The sequence below is a fragment of the Salmo salar genome, chromosome 09 (assembly GCF_965601325.2).
Source record: "Salmo salar chromosome 09, fSalSal1, whole genome shotgun sequence".
Lineage (NCBI taxonomy): Eukaryota > Metazoa > Chordata > Actinopteri > Salmoniformes > Salmonidae > Salmo > Salmo salar.
The window spans coordinates 29,607,501-29,630,956 of NC_138299.1; the positions used below are offsets into that span (position 1 = coordinate 29,607,501).

The 23,456-nt window shown below is 40.7% G+C and overlaps 2 protein-coding genes across 5 annotated transcripts in view; both read left to right on the forward strand.

The window, feature by feature from the left end:
• Window positions 1-7,627, forward strand: part of LOC106611155 (sprouty-related, EVH1 domain-containing protein 1) — a 112,316-nt gene extending 104,689 nt beyond the window's left edge. For all 3 annotated transcript variants that reach the window (XM_014211056.3, XM_014211058.3, XM_014211057.3), the window contains one exon: window positions 3,268-7,627. In XM_014211056.3, coding sequence (XP_014066531.1) covers window positions 3,268-3,963 — 696 coding nt within the window. In that variant the 3' untranslated portion in view covers window positions 3,964-7,627. The remainder of the gene's footprint in view (window positions 1-3,267) is intronic.
• A 3,097-nt stretch (window positions 7,628-10,724) lies between these two features.
• Window positions 10,725-19,557, forward strand: LOC106611156 (tRNA-splicing ligase complex subunit FAM98B). Of its 2 annotated transcripts, none has more exons than XM_014211061.3 (8): window positions 10,725-10,927; window positions 13,168-13,316; window positions 13,422-13,550; window positions 15,813-15,979; window positions 17,558-17,638; window positions 17,753-17,869; window positions 18,014-18,181; window positions 18,899-19,557. In XM_014211061.3, exons 1-8 carry the CDS (start codon window positions 10,872-10,874, stop codon window positions 19,157-19,159), a joined length of 1,128 nt encoding a protein of 375 aa, XP_014066536.3. In that variant the 5' UTR covers window positions 10,725-10,871; the 3' UTR covers window positions 19,160-19,557. The 2 variants fall into 2 exon arrangements, with proteins under 2 accessions (XP_014066536.3, XP_082811829.1); XM_082955703.1 differs by lacking the exon at window positions 10,725-10,927 and adding an exon at window positions 10,963-11,598.
• Window positions 19,558-23,456: the final 3,899 nt, after the last annotated feature.

Here is a 23,456-nt window from a genome sequence, read left to right on the forward strand (position 1 = left end):
GGAGGAGAGGTAGAATGGGTGGAGAGGTAGAATGGGTGGAGAGGTAGAATGGGTGGAGAGGTAGAATGGGTGGAGAGGTAGAGAGGAGAGGTAGAATGGGTGGAGAGGAGAGGTAGAACGGGTAGAGAGGAGAGGTTGAACGGGTAGAGAGGAGAGGTTGAACGGGTAGAGAGGAGAGGTTGAACGGGTAGAGAGAAGAGGTTGAACGGGTAGAGAGGAGAGGTTGAACGGGTAGAGAGGAGAGGTTGAACGGGTAGAGAGGAGAGGTTGAACGGGTAGAGAGGAGAGGTTGAACGGGTAGAGAGGAGAGGTTGAACGGGTAGAGAGGAGAGGTTGAACGGGTAGAGAGGAGAGGTTGAACGGGTAGAGAGGAGAGGTTGAACGGGTAGAGAGGAGAGGTTGAACGGGTAGAGAGGAGAGGTTGAATGGGTATGGAGAAAAAGATCAATAATAACACAAGGAATAAATACACAATAAATACACGGTGTACCAGTACCGGGACAATGTGCAGGTGTACGAGGTAGCCTTCCCTGTAGCTCAGTTGGTAGAGCATGGTGTTTGCAACGCCAGGGTTGTGGGTTCGATTCCCACGGGGGGCCAGCAAAAAAAAAAATGTATGAAATGTATGCATTCACTACTGTAAGTCGCTCTGGATAAGAGCGTCTGCTAAATGACTAAAATGTAAATGTAACTGAGGTAGATATGTAAATATACAGTGCATTCAGAAAGTATTGTGTTACAGCCTGAATTCAAAATGGATTAAATAAATACAAAATATCACCCATCTACACACACTATCCCATAATGACAAAATTAAAACAGTTTTTTAGACATTTTAGCTAATTTATTGAAAATGAAATACAATCTAATTTTACATAATTTTTCACACCCCTGAGTCAATACTTTGTAGAAGTTCCTTTGGCAGCGATTACAGCTGTGAGTCTTTCTTGGTAAGTCTCTTAAGAGCTTTCCACACCTGGATTGTGCAACATTTGCACATTCTTCAAAAAATTCTTCAAGCTCTGTCAAATTGGTTGTTGATCATTAACAGACAAACATTTTCAGGTCTGGCCATAGATTTTCAAGTAGATTTAAGTCAAAACTGTAATTTGGCCACTCAGGAACATTCACTGTCTTCGTGTTTTAGGTTATTGTCCTGCTGAAAGGTGAATTCATCTCCCAGTGTCTGGTGGAAAGCAGACAGAACCAGGTTTTTCTCTAGGATTTGGACTGTGCTTATCTCCATTCCTTTTATTTTTTTATTCTGAAACTCCCCAGTCCTTAACCATTACAAGCATACCCATAACATAATGCAGCACAGGAGGTTGGTGGCACCTTAATTGAGGAGGACAGGCTCGTGGTAATGGCTGGAGCGGAATTAGTGGAACGGTTTCAAGTACATCAAACACATACCCATTGCATTTGCTCTGTTCCAGCCATCCTCCCCCCAGCAGCCTCCACTGTGATGCAGCCACCACTATGCTACAAAAAATGGAGTCTGGTTCTCTCCAAACATAACACTTTGTATTCAGGACAAAAAGTGAATTGCTTTGCCGCATTTTCTGCCGTGTCACTTTAGTGCCTTGTTGCAAATGGGATGCATGATTTTGAATATTTGTATTCATTTCCCTCTGTCAATTAGGTTAGTATTGTGGAGTAACTACAAAGTTGTTGATCCATCCTCAGTTTTCTCCTATTACAGCCATTAAACTCTGTAACTGATTTAAAGTCACTATTGGCCTCATGGTGAAATCCTTGAGCGGTCAGATGCCAAGCAGTTGCCATACCAAGATGTTCTCAATGGTGCAGCTGTAGAACTGTTTGAGTATCTGAGAGCCCATGACCAATTTTTTTCAGCCCCCTTAGGAGGACGAGGTGTTGTCGTGCCCTCTTCACAACTGTGTTGGTGTGTGTTGACCATGATAATTCCTTAGTGATGTGGACACCTAGGAACTTGAAGCTCTTGACCCGCTCAACTACAGCCTTGTGGATAGGAGCATGCTCAGCCCTCCGTTTCCTGTAGTACACGATCAGCTCCTTTGTCTTGCAAAATGCTGAGGGATAAGTTGTTGTCCTGGCACCACACTGCCAGGTCACTGACCTTCTCCCTATAGGCTGTCTCATCGTTGTCGTTGATCAGGCCAACCATGTTGTGTCGTCAGCGAACTTATTGAATACATTGGAGTTGTGCGTGGTCACACAGTCGTGGGTGAACAGGGAGTACAGGAGGGGACTAACACGCATCCCTGAGGGGCCCCTTTTGTTGCGGGTCAGAGTGGCGGATGTGTTGTTGCCTACAGTCACCACCTGGGGGCCGCCCGTCAGGAAGTCCAGGATCCAGTTGCAAAGGGAGGTGTTCAGTCCCAGGGTCCTGAGCTTAGTGATGAGCTTGGAGGGCACCATGGTGTTGAAGGCTGAATTATAGTCGAACAGCATTCTCACGTAGGTGTTCCTCTTGTCCCGGTGAACATAGGAACTCTATATCTCGGTTTCTGTGGCTAGGCCTAAGCTTATCTTCCTTTTTTATATATATTTTTTAAATATTATTATCATACAGTGGACACCTAGGCCGATACGCCTATATGCATGCAATGCCCTGGCGCATTTAGCACTCAAATCTCTGACAGCTGAGCTGTGAGGTGAACAATTTGTTTTAGGAAAGTAAAAACCAATATAACAATAAGCTATAAAGTTTTGCATATTCCACACATTGAAAAATACAACATGTTTTATTTTGTTTGTTATAGGCAGGTTTTAAGGACACATAACTGTTGATCATTTGGCCAATATGACTTGTTTATTGATGGCGTTGGCAGCGTCCAGTCTGAGGTTTCTTTCTGCTCTCGGATCTGAACGGGTCTTCGGATCCAGATCGGAAGGCGTTTGTTTGGGTCTGTTTCTCCACGGGCCTTTTCGGAACTGACTGTGTCTGACAGTCCTCGGGTTCATTCGGAACGGGTCTCCATTTTTATAAAGTTCATTTATTCATATCAGGACAGGTGGGAAAGCCACGTTCCATTTTGTGTGTTGAACCCGTGACCCACTATATTACAGTATATGATTAGCCCTGTATTGCCATTGGAGATTAAACCTCCATGTTAGATCTAGTTTAATAAGGTATACTAATTCTGAGGAATGTCCTACATGACATGGAAGGACAGTAAAGATCATTCACGATGCATACTCAAATAAATGCAATATATACTGACACTGCTAAAATGTCTGTTGTGTTCTCTGTATTAAATAAAATAACACTGTCTCCATCAGGAGTCCTTCAAGTCTATGCGCCATGTGAGCTTTCACATGGACGAGGAGGAGATTGTAAGGATCAACCCTCGTAAGGACATCCTGATTCGCGGCTACGAGGACTACCGCCACCCAGTCATGTGGAAGCAGGAGGCAGAGCGAGAGGACCCTGACTTCCCTGCCCTCTTCCACAAACTGGACAGCAAGAAGTGTGAGTACCTCTTCCCCGAGGGGCCGGGCATGGAGTCCCACTCAGGCCCTGGGAGTATGGGCACAGGACTGGGGCTAGGGCTGGGTAAAGACTCCTCCATCAAGGCGCAGCCCTCACCACTCACCAAGTCCAAAAAAGGGCGGCGGAGACGGGAAGACGGGGAGCGTTCTCGCTGCATCTACTGCCGGGAAATGTTCAACCATGAGGACAACCGGCGGGGGCAGTGCCAGGACGCTCCTGACCCCATCAAGCAGTGCATCTATAAAGTCAGTTGCATGCTTTGTGCCGAGAGCATGCTGTACCACTGCATGTCCGACTCGGAGGGAGACTTCTCGGACCCGTGCTCGTGTGACACGGCTGACGAGCAGTTCTGCCTGCGCTGGCTAGCCCTGACGGCACTGTCCTTCATCGCTCCCTGTATGTGCTGCTACCTGCCGCTGAGAGCCTGCCACCACTGTGGGGAGGCCTGCAGATGCTGCGGGGGCAAGCACAAGGCCGCTGGGTGACCTGACTGAACTCTGACCCCTCACCCGGGATGACCTACCCACAACACAGCTAGCTGACACAGGAAAGCGGGAAAAAAGCTGGGTATTAAAATGCCGGCAACCTTGTTTTTCATTCACCCCAGAGGGGGTGATATGTTGTTGTAGACGCCTGGCTCTGGAGGTCTTTTGTGTCCTTCGACGCAGAGAGCAGCGGAAGACTAACCTTGTGCTTTACGGGCTCTGAGCGTGAAGTAGAGTTCAGGAGCTGAACGCTAGGAGAAGGCATTGAGATTAACAGACATGGAAATATTACTAAACAAACACACTCTTACTCACACTCGTACATAATACACACAACAACCAGGCCACCATGTCACTCTCCCTACAAGTAATGTGTAACTTTGTGAAGGAATATTGTCTTTTGTACAGAGAGCAGCAACTACACAACAACAGCAAAAAGGAAAAAACATTTGTGCATACAGAAAACAAACTTGAAGTATGCTAAAAGGGATATGTTGTTGTGAATTTGTAGTTGGGTAACATTGGCAGTTCCTTTATGACTCGAGCATTCGCTGGCAGTGTAATTGTTAGAGAAGTTGCACTAGGAATGGTTTATCCCCCCTACACACAATTCTAATGGTACATTAACCTTAAGACCATTCTTATTGAGTCATTTAACAGTTCAGATGTTGCTGTGGTGGATGTGTACGTGTTTCCTTATTTTTCCTACTCATCAAATGTTGAACAAAAAAAGAAGGTAAAACCTTTTTATCTTTTGCTGGTACAGTCTGACATAGCTAGATGTTAGAATGATTTCCTTGTTTTGGTAAGGTGATTTGGACCACTTAATTGCATTCCAACATAAAGTGATCAATTCCATGAGCAGGAGCGAAAATATTGTAATGTATTTTGCAATCCTCCATCCCCCGAACAAGTCAAGAATTAATGTTAGCACTTCTTGACTCACCTTCCATGAGACCAAAATGTCACATTTCCACGTACTTTACCAGATGTTCTATTTTGACTCCATCACATCTTTGCTTCATGGTAAAACTGTTGTTTTTTATTTAAAGCTGAAGTTTTGCTCAACCAGCAGGTTTTTCTGTTTAATGTTGGTGAGTCGGGGTCTTGAGTGCCCCTTTGTTGAACTTAAGGCACTTAAATTAGACTAGTTTGGGGAGAACTTTTTTTTTTAAATTAGTCGGAAACTAGAAATGACCAACAAACTCAAATATTGTGTGCGAAAAGCCCACCTTGAAAGCACTGGTCTCCAAGCTTTGGTTACAGCATCAACTTCAAATTTCAAAAGTACTGGATGTCTGTCCCTTTGTGATTAGTCAAATGTACTACTGTTAAAGTCATTCTGCAGCTTGTCCACGGTAAGTCAGAGAATACATCATGTAACATTTGCCCAGTCATGAGTGAACAGCTGCCTCATTTTAAATGTCAAATGGCATTTGCCTATAGGTAATTATAGCATCTGGGTATGATTGTTTGTTACGCACTATATGTGCATAGGTCTTCATATGCAGTGAGATGTCAAGCACCGTGATCATAGAAACTGATAACTGTGTTGACTCATTGTAACAAACCTGACTTTGTTGAAAGTTGATGGGGAGATACAGTATGAAGGTCCTTGTTGAAATCCATATTTCACTCCGAGGAACATAGCCACAATAACTGTAGACATACCTCCGGTTGTATTAATTCGATGCTGCATCTTTAAAAGACTATGTTATTGCTAATTCCACTGTTTTGAGAAATCTGCCTGTGTACCTGAATAGTTTGAGAACAAAGAAATTGGTTTCTTTGATAATTTAGACCAGCGGTGTCAAACTCATTCCACGGAGGGTTGAGTGTCTGTGGGATAAGACCTAGACAGCCAGGTTAGGGGAGTTCCTTACTAATTAGTTCATCAATCAAGTACAAGGGTGGAGCAAACACCCTCAGACACTCCGTGGAATGAGTTTGACACTTGATTTAGACAATTGTTTTTTTTTGTTTTTTTAAATCACCCCTATTTAAAAAGCTTGTCATTACAGCCCTGTACTGTAGCCAATAGATATGCACACCACCCCCTGGACCACCACTTCTTGAGAAGGACGTGGCAACCCTGTCTCGTCGCCAGACTGGATGGGGGCAGTCAACTTCTTCCATATCCCTCTCTTATGCCCCATGCGAGGTACCAACCAACACTCTTTACTTTCTATGCAAATTGTTGACCATGAGAAACACTTAGACCTCTCTCCACACTGAGTCAGTGACGAGACACTTTACCCCAGGTACCAAACTCCAAGCACCTATAAATAAGTAACACTATTAAATACCTGATCAGAATCCCATTTTGTTTTTTTGGAAATTAAAAGATAGAGCTGTATTTATCATTGCTGTCAGCATATACTGTAGCTTCAATTGACAGCATTATGTACATAGGTCACCTTTTTAGTATTATTTCACATTGAAAGTGGAGGGCGTTCATGATGGAAATGACGATTGAGCTTTTAATGGAGATTCATTCTAGTTTTCTACGAAGGAAGGCTAGAGTGCTAACATGGTACAGTAGTGGCAGTCCACTTATTTAAAACAAGTTATATATATAAAGCTGCTAGATACAATCACTAATTTTTTTATTGATTTGAGAGAAAAGTCATCTACGAAAGACTTTAAACAATAGCTAGTTCCTATGACAGCATATAACCGTGTGTGTGTGTGCATTTGATTTGTTTATCAATGTTTTCTCCCATATTGTAATTTGGATTGCCCTGCATATCGCAAGCTGAACCCAAGATTAGATGAACCTGATTTAAAAACTTGCTGGCTGAGGAGTAAAGTGTAGGATGTACATTCATACAAGTTTAGCTGAGAGATACTGAAATCATCTGTTTCATTCTGCATTAACCAGCACAGTGTAACTCGCTATCATGTACTGTATTATATATGCAACATGTCTGTCTGCTTTAATATATTTGTTTTACCTGTCAGTTAACTTTGCATAAGACTTCAGTTTTTAACCACTTTGCTGCTAGTCTTTTATTCTTCTTTCAATCTTGGAAAGTGTGCATATTTTTTGGAATGCTTAAAAATGTACATTCTTGACTTTGTCTGCGTTAAAAAGAAATGCCTATATAAACGTGCGTTGTTTAAAAGGTTTCTTTTCACAGCAGTTGAGTGGTTACTTTTCAATTCTCCAATGCTTTGGTGCACTGATGATGTATGATGGCTTTTCTTACAGCGCTTGATGATATAACATTTCTGTGATTAGTTCTAAATAGTGGAAAACATTTGTGTTTTGAAAATTGCAGTATAAATGGTACTCTAATTCTTCTGTAAACACTGCCTGTTTCCTTTCTTTCTCATGCATCTTTTCTTTCAGTTTCTTAGTGCCATTGGCTTCACATCCTGACAACCTTGAAAAAGTGCCTCACGTCCATCATAGTTTCCATCTAAATCTTAACGGCTCTGGTTATATTGGTTTATATATGTCTAGGTATTTCTACCATGGTTTGAAAATTCTAAGTATATGATGTAAAATGTATAGTTCAATAACTCATGTCATAGTTGTATTTTCTTTATACAGATGTAACTTGTTACTTTTCATAAATATATAATGTAAATATGCATACACTTGTAATTTGTCATATCAAATAACATTATCATAATAAAATGGTGAGTTTTAAAATTGTTATCTTGTGGGATTTTTTTTGAAGACTTCAATCGTTCTCTTTCCTCCTCAGGTTTCCTTATGATCCGAGGGGAGTCCATAGTGTTATATTATTATGGTGGAGACTTTACTTTACATATGTACTGTGCAACCAAATTGTACATAAGTAACTTTAATGAAATATTCTGGTCTTCATTTTAACAGTTCTTTGCAAAAGTGAGATATGTTGGTCCTTTAGTAAGTAAATCTAGCTCTTTTTGCCCCTAGCAGTTCAACTCGTGATAGTGCTCCTGTCATATCAAGGGAGGGTTTGGTATGAAATACACTCCCTTCTAGATGTGCTGGGTGGTACCACCTCAAGGCTCACTATAAAAGCAGGTGACAGCGTGCCTTATTTAGTAATGGTCTTGGTAAGTGGAGTGTGCCAATATAGTTTGCATGATGCTTCCTTGACCAGACTACTGACATTACACACAATTCAAAAGGCACACTTTCTGTTTCTTACACATCTGGGTCATTCCATGAAATGGTAGGATTTGAGTCCAATATTTTAAATTATTGTGTCACCATCTAATTTAAAAAGCTTTTTTTATATAAATTGAAATGTTCCCTGTAATGAAGTATAAGAAACATAACATGAATTTCATCTTTATCAGAAGATATCTTGTTTTCAACTGACACTAAGCATTTTGTCATGTCCCCCGTGGCCTTCACTGAATTTGTACTTAGGGTATATATAATCCATACATTTTGCCATTGATGTAAACATCTATTTGTGCTCTTTTGCTGAGAATTTATTTTTTTCAAATAAATGCATGATTTTGATTTAAAATCACAATATTTAGTAGCGTACCTCAGTCTACCCTCAACCCCGTTAAACCAAACAATCTCCCCCATAAAAATAGGGAACTTATACTTATGTTACAATATCAACTGGAAGTGCCATCATACAAGTCTTGTGAACAATATGGTGCAAAGAATGGCAAGTTATCACATTATTGTATATCTATATTTCATTGATTTGTATTGTTAGATTGGGGTCATCGATCTCAACTCAACTCTGTTACATTAAATAAAGATGGGAATCTATTACTTATCAAAACTCTCTTTTCTTACTGCAAACATACAGTTGAAGTCGGAAGTTTACATACACTTAGGTTGGAGTCATTAAAACTCGTTTTTCAGCCACTCCACCAATTTCTTGTTAACAAACTATAGTTTTGGCAAGTCAGTGAGGACATATACTTTGTGCATGACACAAGTAATTTTTCCAACAATTGTTTACAGACAGATTATTTCACTTACTATTCATTGTATCACAATTCCAGTGGGTCGGAAGTTTACATACACTAAGTTGACTGTGCCTACAGCTTGGGGAATTCCAGAAAATTATGTCATGGCTTTAGAAGCTTCTGATAGGCCAATTGACATAATTTTAGTCAATTGGAAGTGTACCTGTGGATGTATTTCAAGGCCTACCTTCAAACTCAGTGCCTCTTTTCTTGACATCATGGGAAAATCAAAAGAAATCAGTCAAGACCTCAGAAAATTATAGACCTCTGCAAGTCTGGTTCATCCTTAGGAGCAATTTCAAAAACACCTGAAGGTACCACGTTCATCTGTACAAACAATAGTACGCAAGTATAAACACCATGGGACCACGCAGTACCAGTCAAAAGTTGACACACCTACTAATTCAAGGGTTTTTCTTTATTTGTACTATTTTCTACATTGTAGAATAATAGTGAAGACAAACTATGAAATAACACATATGGAATCATGTATTAACTAAAAAAGTGTTAAACAAATTAAAATATATTTTAGATTCTTCAAAGTAGCCACCCTTAGCCTTTGACAGCTTTGCACTCTTGGCATTCTCTTCTGATATGGACACCATTTGTCTTCAACCCCATAATGGAAGCTATGGAAGTAGTCTGAAAATGATTATAAAATCAACATTTCCGTATTAAATCATATGTCCCTCAAACTAATTCAGTTACAAATATAAAATATCACTTTTGCTATACTAAAGCCTGAAAGGGACACTGTCAACAGCCTCCTAATTTATCAAAACTATTGTTTCACTTCAGAATTTGAACTAAAATCAATATGCTCATGATTGCTCTAAACATTCCAGACTGAGCTCAAACATCAAATTCATATTTCATAACCTTTCCAAAATGGTATGACAAAATTGTCATGTAACAGGGTTGAGAGTGAGATCAATGATTTATATATATACAGTATTTACAAAAAATCTTAAGTTGAAGCATTGTAGTATTTAGTACAATGTGGGTTGGATTTAATTGAGCCACTAATCTTCATTTTCAAGGTGATGATTGCACATTTCTTTCCAACACAGTACCGCAATAAATGTGAATCCACATTTCAAATACGTTTTTGCGCCCCGTGGGGGGATTCGAATTTACGTTGCAAATGGCAATGTCAAGATGTCGGCTCCTTACCACCGTGCGCTAACTGTCTGAGCCATATTTGCTCATAATGCTTTGGTGAGAATGTGTTGGCATCAGGTACAACTACTTTAACCCTCCCACAAAATCAATACTTACAAACAATTGCCCCCACCCACAACTTCTCACCTGAATGTATTTTTTTTATTTGAAGGGGTTGGACAAAGTCTGCATTTGGAGTTGAGCTGCCCTTTTAACCAGGAATATTTTTCAGGTATTAGGCTATCCCTAGCTAGTGGTAACTTGTACTCATGTTATTTTTCATTGAGCAAATATCAAGACTGATAAGCGGGATGGTTTTATTATAGTACCAATTCCTTCCATTCGAGTGAAATGCATTGCATAATGTTTTCCTATGTGAAAGTCACATATACCATAATAGTATTTTGTTGAATTACCTGACAGATAGTTATGGTTATATAGTAGATTGATAGCATTATCTACAGATCATGGGCCATGGCATAACACAAATTACACATTTTCATTCACATAAATTAATTGTAAATTATATTTCAGAATGGGATGTCATGTAACTCCCTTTTCAAAGTGCGCTTTTTGATGATATTATTCTACTTTTTCAGTCCACGGAAGATAGCTCGGGAAGTTATTAGCGGGAACACACTAAGCGGAATGTAACTAACCAAGATGCATGTTCCATTACGGATTTAATTTTCGTTACACCTAACTCGAAGCATGGTTTTCAAAACGGCGTAGCTAGGTTAGCTCGTAGGTGATGTTTGTATCACAATGTCACACTCAACTTACGGTTACATCGTTAAAGTAAAAGAAATCTTCTGATGTTGTTGTCTACCACAATGGAAAGTGATATTTTAGATGCGCTGGAACAAGTTGGGTAAGCAAGTATGCACAACAACTGATGATGCTGCCCGCTAGCATGGATGTTAGCAATATAACAGTGTTGGGGAGTAGTGAACAACATGTATTTCAACCAGGAATTTTAACTACATTTACAGTAGCTTGGTGGTAGTTCAACTAAATTCACATTTAGATAGCTAATTTTAGTGTTTTAATACATTTGCCATATAGAGTAGCGGTGTAGCTAGCTAACTACTGGAACTAACGTTAAACTTTTTTGTGGAAAAATACATTCTGGATTAAGTAGGCAATCATTTCCTTTCTCTTTCGGCATCAGACCGGCCCAATTCTCACTTGAAACATATTTTTGTTTTTAAATGGGCTGAATAGAGCCCCACAGTGGAGGTGTAGTAATAACCTGTTTGACCGCTAGGTTTTATGGGTAAGGTTCCAATTGTCTTTAAACAATACATTTTTCCCATAAGGGATTTTCGAACAACTGTAAGGTCTCTGATTTGTGTAGGCTTACCCCGGCGTGACGTTTTGATAACCATGTAAATCTCTCGGGCAAGGTGACTAATCAATATATTCGGCTTTATTAACTCCCAGATTCGAAAATGCTAATTAGCATCAAAGTAGACATCATGCAAAACTACAAATCCCTGCAAGCTCCTGCACGTCATGTCTAGCAGACTCCTTCGCTAACAGGTATTGTGTCAATTTAAAACTTGCACAAGATAGTTCACAGAATTGTACGTTTAAAAAAATGTTGCCAATGTATTCATTACTACATTTAGCTAACATTAGATGGTTAATCCAGAGATTCTTACATTTGCCTCGATTCGGCAGTCTTGTCCAGATCATCATGGCATTTGTAGTCCTATATGATAGCGACATTAGCAGTTAATTAGTATTTCTTTTTCGGGGGAGGGGGAAGTTCTTGTCCTAGAGAGATTATCAAACGTCAGGCCAGGATAAACACAGGCCTTATTTTAAGTGTTTCTAAAAAATCCCCTATTGGAAAAATTAATGGTGAAAAAAGTATTTGAGCCATTTTCCTGTTTGAACGCTAGGTTTTTATGGGTATTATGACTCATACTGTACTCTTACACTTTCTGTTAGCATATGACCCCAAAGTGTTTTTGATTTACATATGATAATTTTTCACTAAGTAGTTTGGATGTAGTCAACTACTTTTTCATAGTAGCTTTCATAGTAAACTATATTTACTAGAGCTTTAGTGTAGCTTAACTTCATCCATTGTGAAGTAATTGGTAGCTTGGTAAACCTATATTTTCAGAGTAGCTTCCCCAACACTGCAATATACACTGAACAAAACTATAAATGCAACATGTAAAGTGTTGGTCCCATGTTTCATGAGCTGAAATAAAAGATCCCAGAAATGTTCCATATGCACAAAAAGCTTATTTATTTTAAAATATTCTGCACAAATGGGTTTACTTCCCTGTTAATGAGCGTTTCTCCTTTGCCACGATAATCCATCCACTTGACAGGTGTGGCATATCAAGAATCTGATTTAACAGCATGATCATTACACAGTTCACCTTGTGCTGGGGACAATAAAAGGCCAATCTAAAATGTGCAGTTTTGTCACACAACACAATGCCACAGATGTCTCAAATTTTGAAGGAGTGTGCTATTGGTGTGTTGACTGCAGGAATGTCCACCAGAGCTGTTGCCAGAGAATTGAATGTTAATTTCTCTACCATAAGCCGCCTCCAACGTTGTTTTAGAGAATTTGGCAGTACGCCCAACCGGCCATAACCGCAGACCACGTGTATGGCATTGTGTGGATGAGCTGATGTCAACCCAGTGCCCCGTGGTGGTGGGGTTATGCTATGGGCAGTCATGAACTACAGACGACAAACACAAGTTAATTTGATCAATTTTGAATGCACAGAAATACTGTGAGGAGATCCTGAGGCCTGTTTTTCTTTAAGGTATCTGTGACCAACAGATGCATGTCTGTACTCCCAGTCACGTGAACCATAGATTAGGACCTAATGACAATTATTTAAATTGACTGATTTCCTCATATGAACTGTAACTCTGGAAAATCAATGAAATTGTTGCAAGTTTGAGTTTTATATTTTTGTTCAGTATGCTTAACTAGTGTAGTCGTTCTAGACAGTGGTAGAAAAATATAAGGGTCCCTTGCTTATTCCCTCGCAAATGCATCCATACAACATCCAAGTGCTATCATAGCTATGATTCAATGCTAGCATACAGCTAGATCATTTGTTTGTTGGTGCGCAGGTATGAAGGACCTCTGCAGACTGAGGAGAGGCTTGTCAGAGCATGTGAAGGTGGACTGTTATCACCGGAGTATGTCAACCTATGTATGTGGTTAGCATCCCGTCTGAAACCGTTATGTGATCTGGAAGAGAGCATTTCGTCAGGTTCAGGTGAGCCAAAAGATATCACCTCTCACTGTCCCATTTGATCTAAATGTGTTTTAGTAAATCAGATACTATTGCCATTGCTTTGTTAATTCTGAACCGTGTGTTTAGGTGACACTGATGGCCTTCCGTTTGAGATGAGTGGCATGCTGAAGGAGTTGCAGTGCCCTTATCAAGGCCTTGTTTCTGGGATTATACAGGAAGGGCTGCAGAATAAGAAAGACTATCTAAAGCTAGTATGTAAGTATTGAATTGGCCATCTGTCCAGAATACTGGGCTGAGTACCATCATGTCATTTTTTTATTTATTTAACCTTTATTTAACTAAGCAAGTCAGTTAAGAACAAATTCTTATTTACCTTGACAGCCTAGGGGCAGAAGGACAGATTTTTACCTTGTCAGCTCGGGGATTCGATCTAGCAACCTTTCGGTTACTGGCCCCACGCTTTAACCACTAGGCTACCTGCCGCCCATGATACCCTTTTTGGTATGTTGCGGCTCTGCCATGGTTCAGACTTACACCTTTCCTAACATAAAAATCAAATCAAATTTTATTGGTTGCATACACATATTTAGCAGATGTTGTTGCGGGTGTAGCGAAATGCTTGTTCTTAGCTCCAACAGTGCAGTAATATCGAACAATACACAACAATGCAGACAAATCTAAAAGTAAATATTAGGACAAGCAATGTCAGTGGCATTGACTACAGTACAGTATGTAAACATGATTAACCTCTATGGGCTAGGTGGGATGCAAGTGTCCCACCCGTGGTGCACTCCATCAACAGCAGGTGCATTTCAAGAGCGGCAAATTTGAATCCAAATAAATGTCAAAATTCAAATTTTTCAAACATACAACTATTTTACACCCTTTGAAAGATAAACATCTCCTTAATCTAACCACGTTTTACGATTTCAAAAAGGTTTTACGGCGAATGCATAAATTTAGAGTATGTTAGGACAGTACATTTACAAGAGTTGTGTGTAATGTTTTGTCAATTCAAAGACAGGGTCACCAAAACCATAAAACCAGCTAAAATGATGCACTAACCTTTTACAATCTCCATCAGATGACACTCCTAGGACATTATGTTAGACAATGCATGCATTTTTAGTTCTATCAAGTTCATATTTATATCCAAAAACAGCGTTTTACTATGGCATTGATGTTGAGGAAATCGTTTCCCTCCAATAACCGGCAGTCAAGTCAGCACCACAAATTAAATAATTAAAATTAGAAAACATTGGTAAAATATTATATTGTCATTTAAAGAATTATAGATTTACATCTCTTGAACGCAATCAACTTGCCAGATTTAAAAATAACCTTACTGGGAAATCACACTTTGCAATAATCTGAGCACTGCGCCCAGAAAAATACGCGTTGCGATACAGACTAACCGTCATGTTGGGGAGATCTAAAATCGAAAATACTATGTAAATAATCCATTACCTTTGATTCTCTTCATCAGATGTCACTTCCAGGTATCACAGGTCCATAACGAATGTAGTTTTGTTCAAAAAAGCTCATCATTTATGTCCAAAAATCTCCGTCTTGTTAGCACATGATCTAAGCCCGCCGGACTTCACTTCATGAACGAGGGGAAAAAATATATTTACGTTCGTTCAAACATGTCAAACGTTGTATAGCATAAATCATTAGGGCCTTTTTTAACCAGAACATGAATAATATTCAAGGTGGACGAATGCATTCTCTTTTATAACGTATTGGAACGAGGGTACCCAACATGAACTCGCGCGCCAGGTGTCTAATGGGCCATCATCGTTCCATGGCTCTTGTTCGGTCAGATCTCCCTCCAGAAGACTCAAAACACTTTGTAAAGGCTGGTGACATCTAGTGGAAGCAATAGGAAGTGCCAAAATATTCCTCAGCCCCTGTGTTTTTCAATGGCATAGGTTTAAAGGTAATACAACACATCAGGTATCCACTTCCTGTCAGAAAATGTCTCAGGGTTTTGCCTGCCAAATGAGTTCTGTTATACTCACAGACACCATTCAAACAGTTTTAGAAACTTTATGGTGTTTTCTATCCATATATAATAAGTATATGCATATTCTAGTTACTGGGTAGGATTAGTAACCAGATTAAATCGGGTACATTTTTTTTATCCAGCCGTGCAAATACTGCCCCCTAGCCCTAACAGGTTAAAGTGACCAGTGATTCCATGTCTATGTACATACAGTAGGGCAGCAGCCTCTAAAGTGCAGGGTTGAGTAACCGGGTGGTAGCAGGCTAGTGGGGTGATGAAGTTCAGGGCAGGGTACTGGGTGGAGGCCGGAGAGTGATGGGTATTTAAGTCGGATGGCCTTGAGATAGAAGCTGTTTTTCAGTCTCTCGGTCCCAGCTTTGATCCACCTGTACTGACCTCACCTTCTGCATAATAGCAGGGTGAACAGGCCATGGCTCGGGTGGTTTTGGTCTTGAGTTTTCATTTTGCATGTTTGTTTTTTTTAACCTGTGGCTCCTATCTTTATTCTGCAGTGTTTTTATGCTCTGAGCTACAAGCTGCACAGATAGTAAAGAGACGACCTGCTAAGGACAAAGAACACACAGACCGAAATGATCTCCAGGCAATCTGTGAAACACTGAAGCTCCCAGAGCCAAGAGAGCAGGGAGTAGCAGAGCTGTTCTCTGGGATAGGGAAAAAGGTGTGTTCACTTCCTCTCTGAGCTCAGAAGGTTTGGTATACAAAAGCTGCAAAAACAGCCTTCGTTAACCCAATAGAAAGTCCTGAATGCATAGCCATCGATTTCATCATTGTCTTTGTATTCAACAGATGCATTGTATCCTGTAGTGCCTTCAGAAAGTATTCACACCCCTTAACTTTTTCCAAATGTTGTTACAGCCTGAATATTAAATTGAGATTTTGTTTGTCACTAGCCTACACACAATACCCCATGTCAAAGTGGAATTATGTGCTTTGACATCTTTACAAATGAAAAGCTGAAATGTCTTAAGTCAATAAGTAGGAGGAAACGTGTGCTTAAAAAGTCACATAAGTTGCATGGACTCTGTGTGCAATAATAGTGTTTAACATGATTTTTTAATGACTACCTCATCTCTCATACAATTATCTGTAAGGTCCCTCAATCGAACAGTGAATTTCAAACACAGATTCTACTACAAAGACCAGGGATGTTTTCCAGGGCCTTGCAAAGAAGGGCACCAATACGTTGATGGGTAAATAAAAAGCAGACACTGAATATCCCTTTGAGCATGTTGAAGTTATTCATTACACTTTGGATAGTGTATTAATACACCCAGTCACTACAATGATACAGGCGTCCTTCCTAACTTGGTTGCCGGAGAGGAAGGAAACCGCACAGGGATTTCACCATGGTGACTTTAAAATAGTTAGAATTGAATGTCTGTGATAGGAGAAAACTGAGGATGGATCAAAAACATTGTAGCTACGCCACAATACTAACCTAGTTGACAGGGTGAAAAGAAGGAAGCTTGTACAAAATAAAAATATTCCAAAACATGCATTCTGTTTGCATCAAGGCACTAAAGTAGTATTGAAAAGAATGTGGCAAAGCAATGAACTTTTAGTCCAAAATACGAAGTGTTATATTTGGGTCAAATATAGCACATTACTGAGTACCACTCCATATTTTCAAGCATAGTGGTGGCTGCAACATATTATGGGTATGCTTGTAATAGTTTTCAGGATAAAAAAATAAAGGGAATGTGACTAAGCAAAATCCTAGAGGGAAAACAACAGCTTTCCACCAGACACTAGGAGATGAATTCTCTTTTCAGCAGGACAATAATATAAAACACAAGGCCAAATCTACAATGGAGTTGCTTACCAAGAAGACGGAGTGTTCCTGAGTGTCCAAGTTACAGTTTATATGTCAAGACCTGAAAATGGTTGTCTAGCAATTATCAACAACCAATTTGACAGCTTGAAGTTAGAAAATAATAATTGGCAAATGTTGCACAATCCAGGTGTGGAAAGCTCTTAGACTTACCAATAAAGACTCAAAGCTGTAATGGCTGCCAATGGTACTTGTACAAAGTATTGACTTGGGTGTGAATACTTATGAAATTGTTTCTGTATTTGAGTAAATGTGCAGCATTTTCTAAAAACATGTTTTCACTTTGTCATTATGGGGTATTGTGTGTAGATGGATGAGACATCTATTTAAATTCAGGCTGTAACAACAAAATGTGGAATAAGTCAAGGAGTATGAATACTTTCTGAAAGCACTATGTATTTCCAGATAAACACAGTGCTTCAAGAGCTTCCAAAGGATCACATTGGAAAGCCAGTTCTGAAGAACTCTCTCGACAGTGAACAGTGGGTAAGCACACTGCATTCAGAATGTCACCCATTTTTGTGGAGGCAAAGGGTATAATTCCTGCTAAGGCATGAGGTGATGCCAAGTGTGCATTGAATATGGGCCTTGTCTCCACAGGAGCGGCTGGAGCAGATCAACACGGTCCTGTCCTCAGAGTATGAGTGCCGACGGAGGATGCTGATCAAACGTCTCGACGTCACTGTGCAGTCCTTCGGCTGGTCAGAGAGAGCCAAGGCAGGTGGAGTGCTCTGGTGTATCTTGATAGTCTCAACGTTAGTGACCCCCTTAAATCGGCAGGTTACTCCCTTTCTGCTCTTTCTATGCAGAATGTCATTGTGCGTGTCCTATGCTCAACAAACTGTCTTGTCTGTCTGTTAGGAGAGAGTTGATAGCATGGCCAGGGCCTACCAGCCAAAGAGACACACCCTGGCCCAGAGTTCATCTGTAGGCATGGCTCACCTGCTGGCAGCCAGGGAGGACATATGCAACGTGGTGAAGACCAGCAGTGGCTCCAGCAGAGAGAATACTGCCTGTGCTGTCAATAAGGTACTGTAGCCTTCCAGACTGTGGAATGTGACCCAAGGTACATTGTGTTCAAATGTCTAATGAGTGTACATAAGTCTTGAGCATTTAGGCCAAGTACCCAGCAGTGGAATCGCACTAATGTTGAGTTTCCATCTTAGATTTACCCCAGTGTTTTACCCAAAAGGCTCAGACTTTTCTGTTTCCATTTATGCGGACTGGCACCCGTGTCTCACTGGACCATGTCTCTGACTTGGGGCCAAAGCCAAGCTACTGGTACTTTTCAGCTGTCATTTACATAACAATAGCTACCTGTGAACCTTAACACCTCACAAAGCAACTGTCTTGTTTTTTTTTTTACCTTTATTTAACTAGGCAAGTTAGTGAAGATCAAATTCTGATTTACAATGGCGGCATACCCCGGCCTACGCTGCGCCAATTGTGATACAGCCTGGAATCGAACCAGGGTCTGTAGTGATGCCTCTAGGACTGAGATGCAGTGCCTTAGACCGCTGCGCCACTCGGGAGCCCATGGTGCAGAGGTTGTTGAGTATGCTTGCCCCAAGTATTTAGTGTCACACTCCTGATGAAAACACAGTTATACTAGAGCTAGCATTAACATAAAACACAGGCGACACACTGGGGTGGGGTACATCTTTGGTGGAAGTGCAGCATAAATGACTAAAATGTTCTCCATCCATTGTCCTGTCATTGACCTACCATTGTATTTCTCTTCTATAGATCCTGATGGGTAGGGTGCCAGATAGAGGCGGCCGGCCTTCTGAGATAGACGCCCCCCTCCCTGAGATGCCAGCCTGGCAGAAGAGACAAGACGGCGGAGGGGGTTGGGGCGGTCGGGGAGGTGGTGGTCGGGGAGGTGGTGGTCGGGGAGGTGGTGGTCGGGGAGGTGGTGGTTGGGGAGGGGGTAAGAGTAAGAGTAGCTGGCGAGGTGGTAGAGCTGATTGGGGTCATGGAGGAAAGAGAGGACGTTATCAATACTAATTTACCAGGGTTTTTTAAAACTGAAAAGCCAGACAGTGTTCAATAGGTGAACTGAAACCTACTCATGGTTATATGCGTCGCTAAGTGCAACACTAAGGCATTGCTTATTTGGAGTGGGGTACAGAATGTTACTGTATGAACTCTTAAATATTTGTCACTGATTTGTGCTCATTTTCAGAGTTCTTATGAACTGTGTTGCTGTGGAGAGTTGTAGAAGCAATACCGACAGTAAGTCAAACTCACTGACCATTTTTATATAGTTTTACGTATTTTCTGATTGTATGTTGGTAGTTTTATCAAATGAACATTTTGGAAATTGGAATTATGGTAATGACCTTTTTGATTTGAAGACTTAATCCGATTGACTTGAATAATAAAATGCTTGCTTCAGATTTAAATGTCTAGGTTCCCTGTGTGTGTACTTGTCTTTGTCTTGTGTAATTCCTTATGCATAGATATTTAATTAGTTTTACATGAGTTGAGTTCATTCACCCTCATAGATTGGCCTCTTGTATCAGAAGTTTGGTGAGACTTGTATCATAATGACTGTGACCTTACAAAACCAGTGGCTAGAACGTTGGCGGTATAGTTCTTCAAGTACAACTGCAAGTGCTCTCGCCATCCACAGCGAGACACTGGATGGGGCAAAGATTCAGTGAAAGACGGTAGAACCATCGGTCGGGCAGAGATACTTAATTCACATGAGCCGCATGTGGATAGTCTATGCGTAGTCGGCAGAAAATGCTAACATCCGGTTTTCAGGGGTACAGTATTTTCAACCCAACTTCTGTTTCCCCTGAAAAACAGAAGTGGGAACTCTGCTGAGTCGTCTTTCTACGCCTGCTACTTTATGTAGATGACGAGCGTCCTGATAGCCGACCTCACCTATAGGAAGAATCTTTACTTGGTGGAAAACGCAGAGCTCCAGAAAATCCAAGTGACAGAGGAAATGCACAAGGTTCTGTAAAGACAACACAGACCTGAAGAACGAGTGAAAAGCCTGGAATGGGGAACACGATAAGGGACAAGATCTGGGAGATGTGTAAAGCCCTGAATGAGTGCATCAGCAAAGGCGCACAGCTGGAGAGTGGAGACTCGACGCCTGGAGCTTGAATGGCAGAGCGACACAGACAGGAATTAGATTGAAATTATGAAGGGTGATCTGCCCATTTAAAGACCAAATCACTTTTCTTTACAACGGTGAGTTGATCGAGAAGATGCAAAACTCAGTGGAAAATGTCATTCTCACATCCTGGTGTTGCAGGAGAGGCTAAAGAAGTTGAATTACCGAAGCCAAAGACGCTGGCAAAGCACAGCTCCATTGCACACGGAAATGGGCTCCATCGCTCACTGAGGAAACTGCGCAGTGTAAAGAAATTGAGCAGTGTGCCAAGTAATGCACCGTTGAGGAAACTGAAAGTGGAGGTGGCGGCTCCACTCGCTCTGACCCAAAGATGGTTGAGAAGTCTGTTCGGGGGACAACAGAAGATGGTCTACAAGGCAGGGTTGCTCTCCTTGAGCGTGATGGTGCCACTGCGTAATGGCCTCCTGTGTGCCCAGCTGCCAAGACGGCCCTGGGGTGCCTTGCGAGGCTTTCGGATCAGTGGTGGAAAAAGTACCCAATTGTCATAGTTGAGTGAAAGTAAAGATACTTTCATAGAAAATGACCCAGTAAAATACTTGAGTAAAAGTATTTGGTTTTAAATGTAATTGTTAAAATATACTCAAGTATCAAATCATTTCAAACTCCTTATTAAGCTAACCAGATAGCACCATTTTTTATTTGACCTATTATTCTCCATGGACTTTACAGTGTCCCAAAACTTTTTGGAATTAGTGCTACAGGATGCAAATTTCTGTTTGAAAAAGCTAGCCTTAGATTTCCTAACTGACTGAGTATATTGGTTCCTGACCTCCCTGAAAAGTTGCATATCGCGGGGGCTATTTGATGGTAATGCAGAATGCCACAGGAGGTTTTTATGCTGGTCAAGGGCAGTCAAGTCTGGGGTGAACCAAGGACTATATCAGTTCTACAGTTTTTGAAAGGGGCATGCTTATTTAAGATGGTGAGGAAAGCACATTTGAAGAGCAACCAGGCATCCTCTACTAATGGGATGAGGTCAATATCCTTCCAGGATACCTAAGCCAGGTCGATTAGAAAGGCCTGCTCGCTGAAGTGTTTTAGGGAGCGTTTGACAGTGATGAGGGGTGGTCGTTTGACTGCGGACCCATTACGCACGCAGGCAATGAACGCTAAGATCCTGGTTGAAGACAGCAGAGGTGTATTTAGAGGGCAGGTTGGTCAGGATGATATAAGGTTATGGATTTAGGGTTGTACCTGGTAGGTTCCTTGACAATTTGTGTGAGATAGATGCCCTCAATCTTAGATTGTAGGATGGCTGGGGTGTTAAGCATGTCCCAGTTTAGGTCACCTAACAGTACAAACTCTGAAGCTAGATGGGGGGCGATCAATTCACATATGGTGTCCAGGGCACAGCTGGGGGCTGAAGCGGGTCTATAACAAGCGGCAATGGTGAGAGACTTGTTACTGGTAAGTTGGATTTTTAAAAGTAGAAGCTCGAATTGTTTGGGCACAGACCTGGATAGTATGACAGAACCCTGGATAGCCAGGGGCACACTCCAACATCATTTACAAACAAAGCATATGTGTTTAGTGAGTCTGCCAGATCAGAGGCAGTAGGGATAACCAAGGATGTTGTCTTGATAAGTGCGTGAATGGACCATGTTCCTGTTCTGCTAAGAATTCGAAATGTAAGTACTTTTGGGTGGCAAGGAAAATAAGAGTAAAAAGTAAATTTTCTTTAGGAATGTAGTGAAGTAAAAGTAGTCAAAAATAAATATTAAAGTACAGATACTTAAGTAAAAATACATTCAAGTGCTAAAGTACTTTACGCCACTGCTTAGGATTCAGGAAGATCATTTTTTCAAACCCTATTTTACTATTGCTTACTCTATACCTCTTCCCTTCTGAATATCTCCATCCCCTCTTCTGTATGTTCAGTAGTTTGTTTTTTTTAACCAAAGAAAACTCCTGATTTATTTACTTAGGCTATTCATAGCACTTGAAATAACAGAGAAGCTACATTATGTATTGTATATGGTGTTAGTGTAAGTGACGGTACAATATCTGTTTCCCAAGGGGTGCACTTTTAGTTTTTTGCCCGAGCACTGCACAGCTGATTTAAATAATGAACTCATCACTCTTTGATTATTTAAATCAGCTGTGTAGTGCTAGGGCAAAACGTGCACCGCTTGGGGTCCCTAGATTAACGTTTCCCGAACTAGGTCCTGAGGTGACCCTGATGATGAGTAAATGCACTTTCCTATATGTCCAGTGGGTGGCAGGATATATATGGTCTGAGTTCCAGACATCACAAAGAAACTATACCTGTGAGTAGCAATGAACAATAAAACACAGATAAGCAACCATTCTGTTCCTACATGACAATTAGTGAAAGTATTACCATGTTAATCTTTGAATACCACAAGGATGACACGTGAAGTTTAGTCTAGGTAATCATTCCTAAAACCATTACTTAATGTATTGAGTTTATCTATCTATATAGATCGGCTGAATGCGCAAGCAGCAGGAATTCCATTCTCATTTTCCAAAATAAATATCCGGTGTAAATTTGCACCAAAATAAAAACCTGTTTTTGCTTTGTCATTATGGGGTATTGTGTGTAGAATGATTCGGGGGACACACACACAATTTAATCCATTTTAGAATAAGGCTGTACAGTAAAAAAATGTGGAAAAAGTCAAGGGTTCTGAATACACTGTGTGTATATATATATATATATATATATATTTTTGCATTCATTTGCATGAGACAAACTGCTTGATCAAGTTATTGCTCTAGTATCCACTGATGCCAATGACATCTATAGTGCCGCCATCTAAGGCCGCAGTGACTTTATATTCACACAGCTTTTAAGGACATTTACATATGGTTTACATACCAAATTTCATGGCACCATGTCTGTCTGGAGTGAATGTGATGTATGGTTTATGAGAAGATGATTGCAGATGATTTTCTCCAGATGGGCCTATATCAGAGATTGGCAACTGGTGGTCATTCCTGCTCTACCAGATGGTCCTCATAAGGAAATCAATGACAGTCATTACACTTTCTGAAACTCTGAAAGCAATTCATTTCAACTGCACCTTCAAAACAATCCCCTTAGTACTATACAGGTACTATGGCTACTAGGCTAGCAAAGAGATCACTGTCCCAAACGGCACCCTATGTCCCTATTGCACTACTTTTGACCAG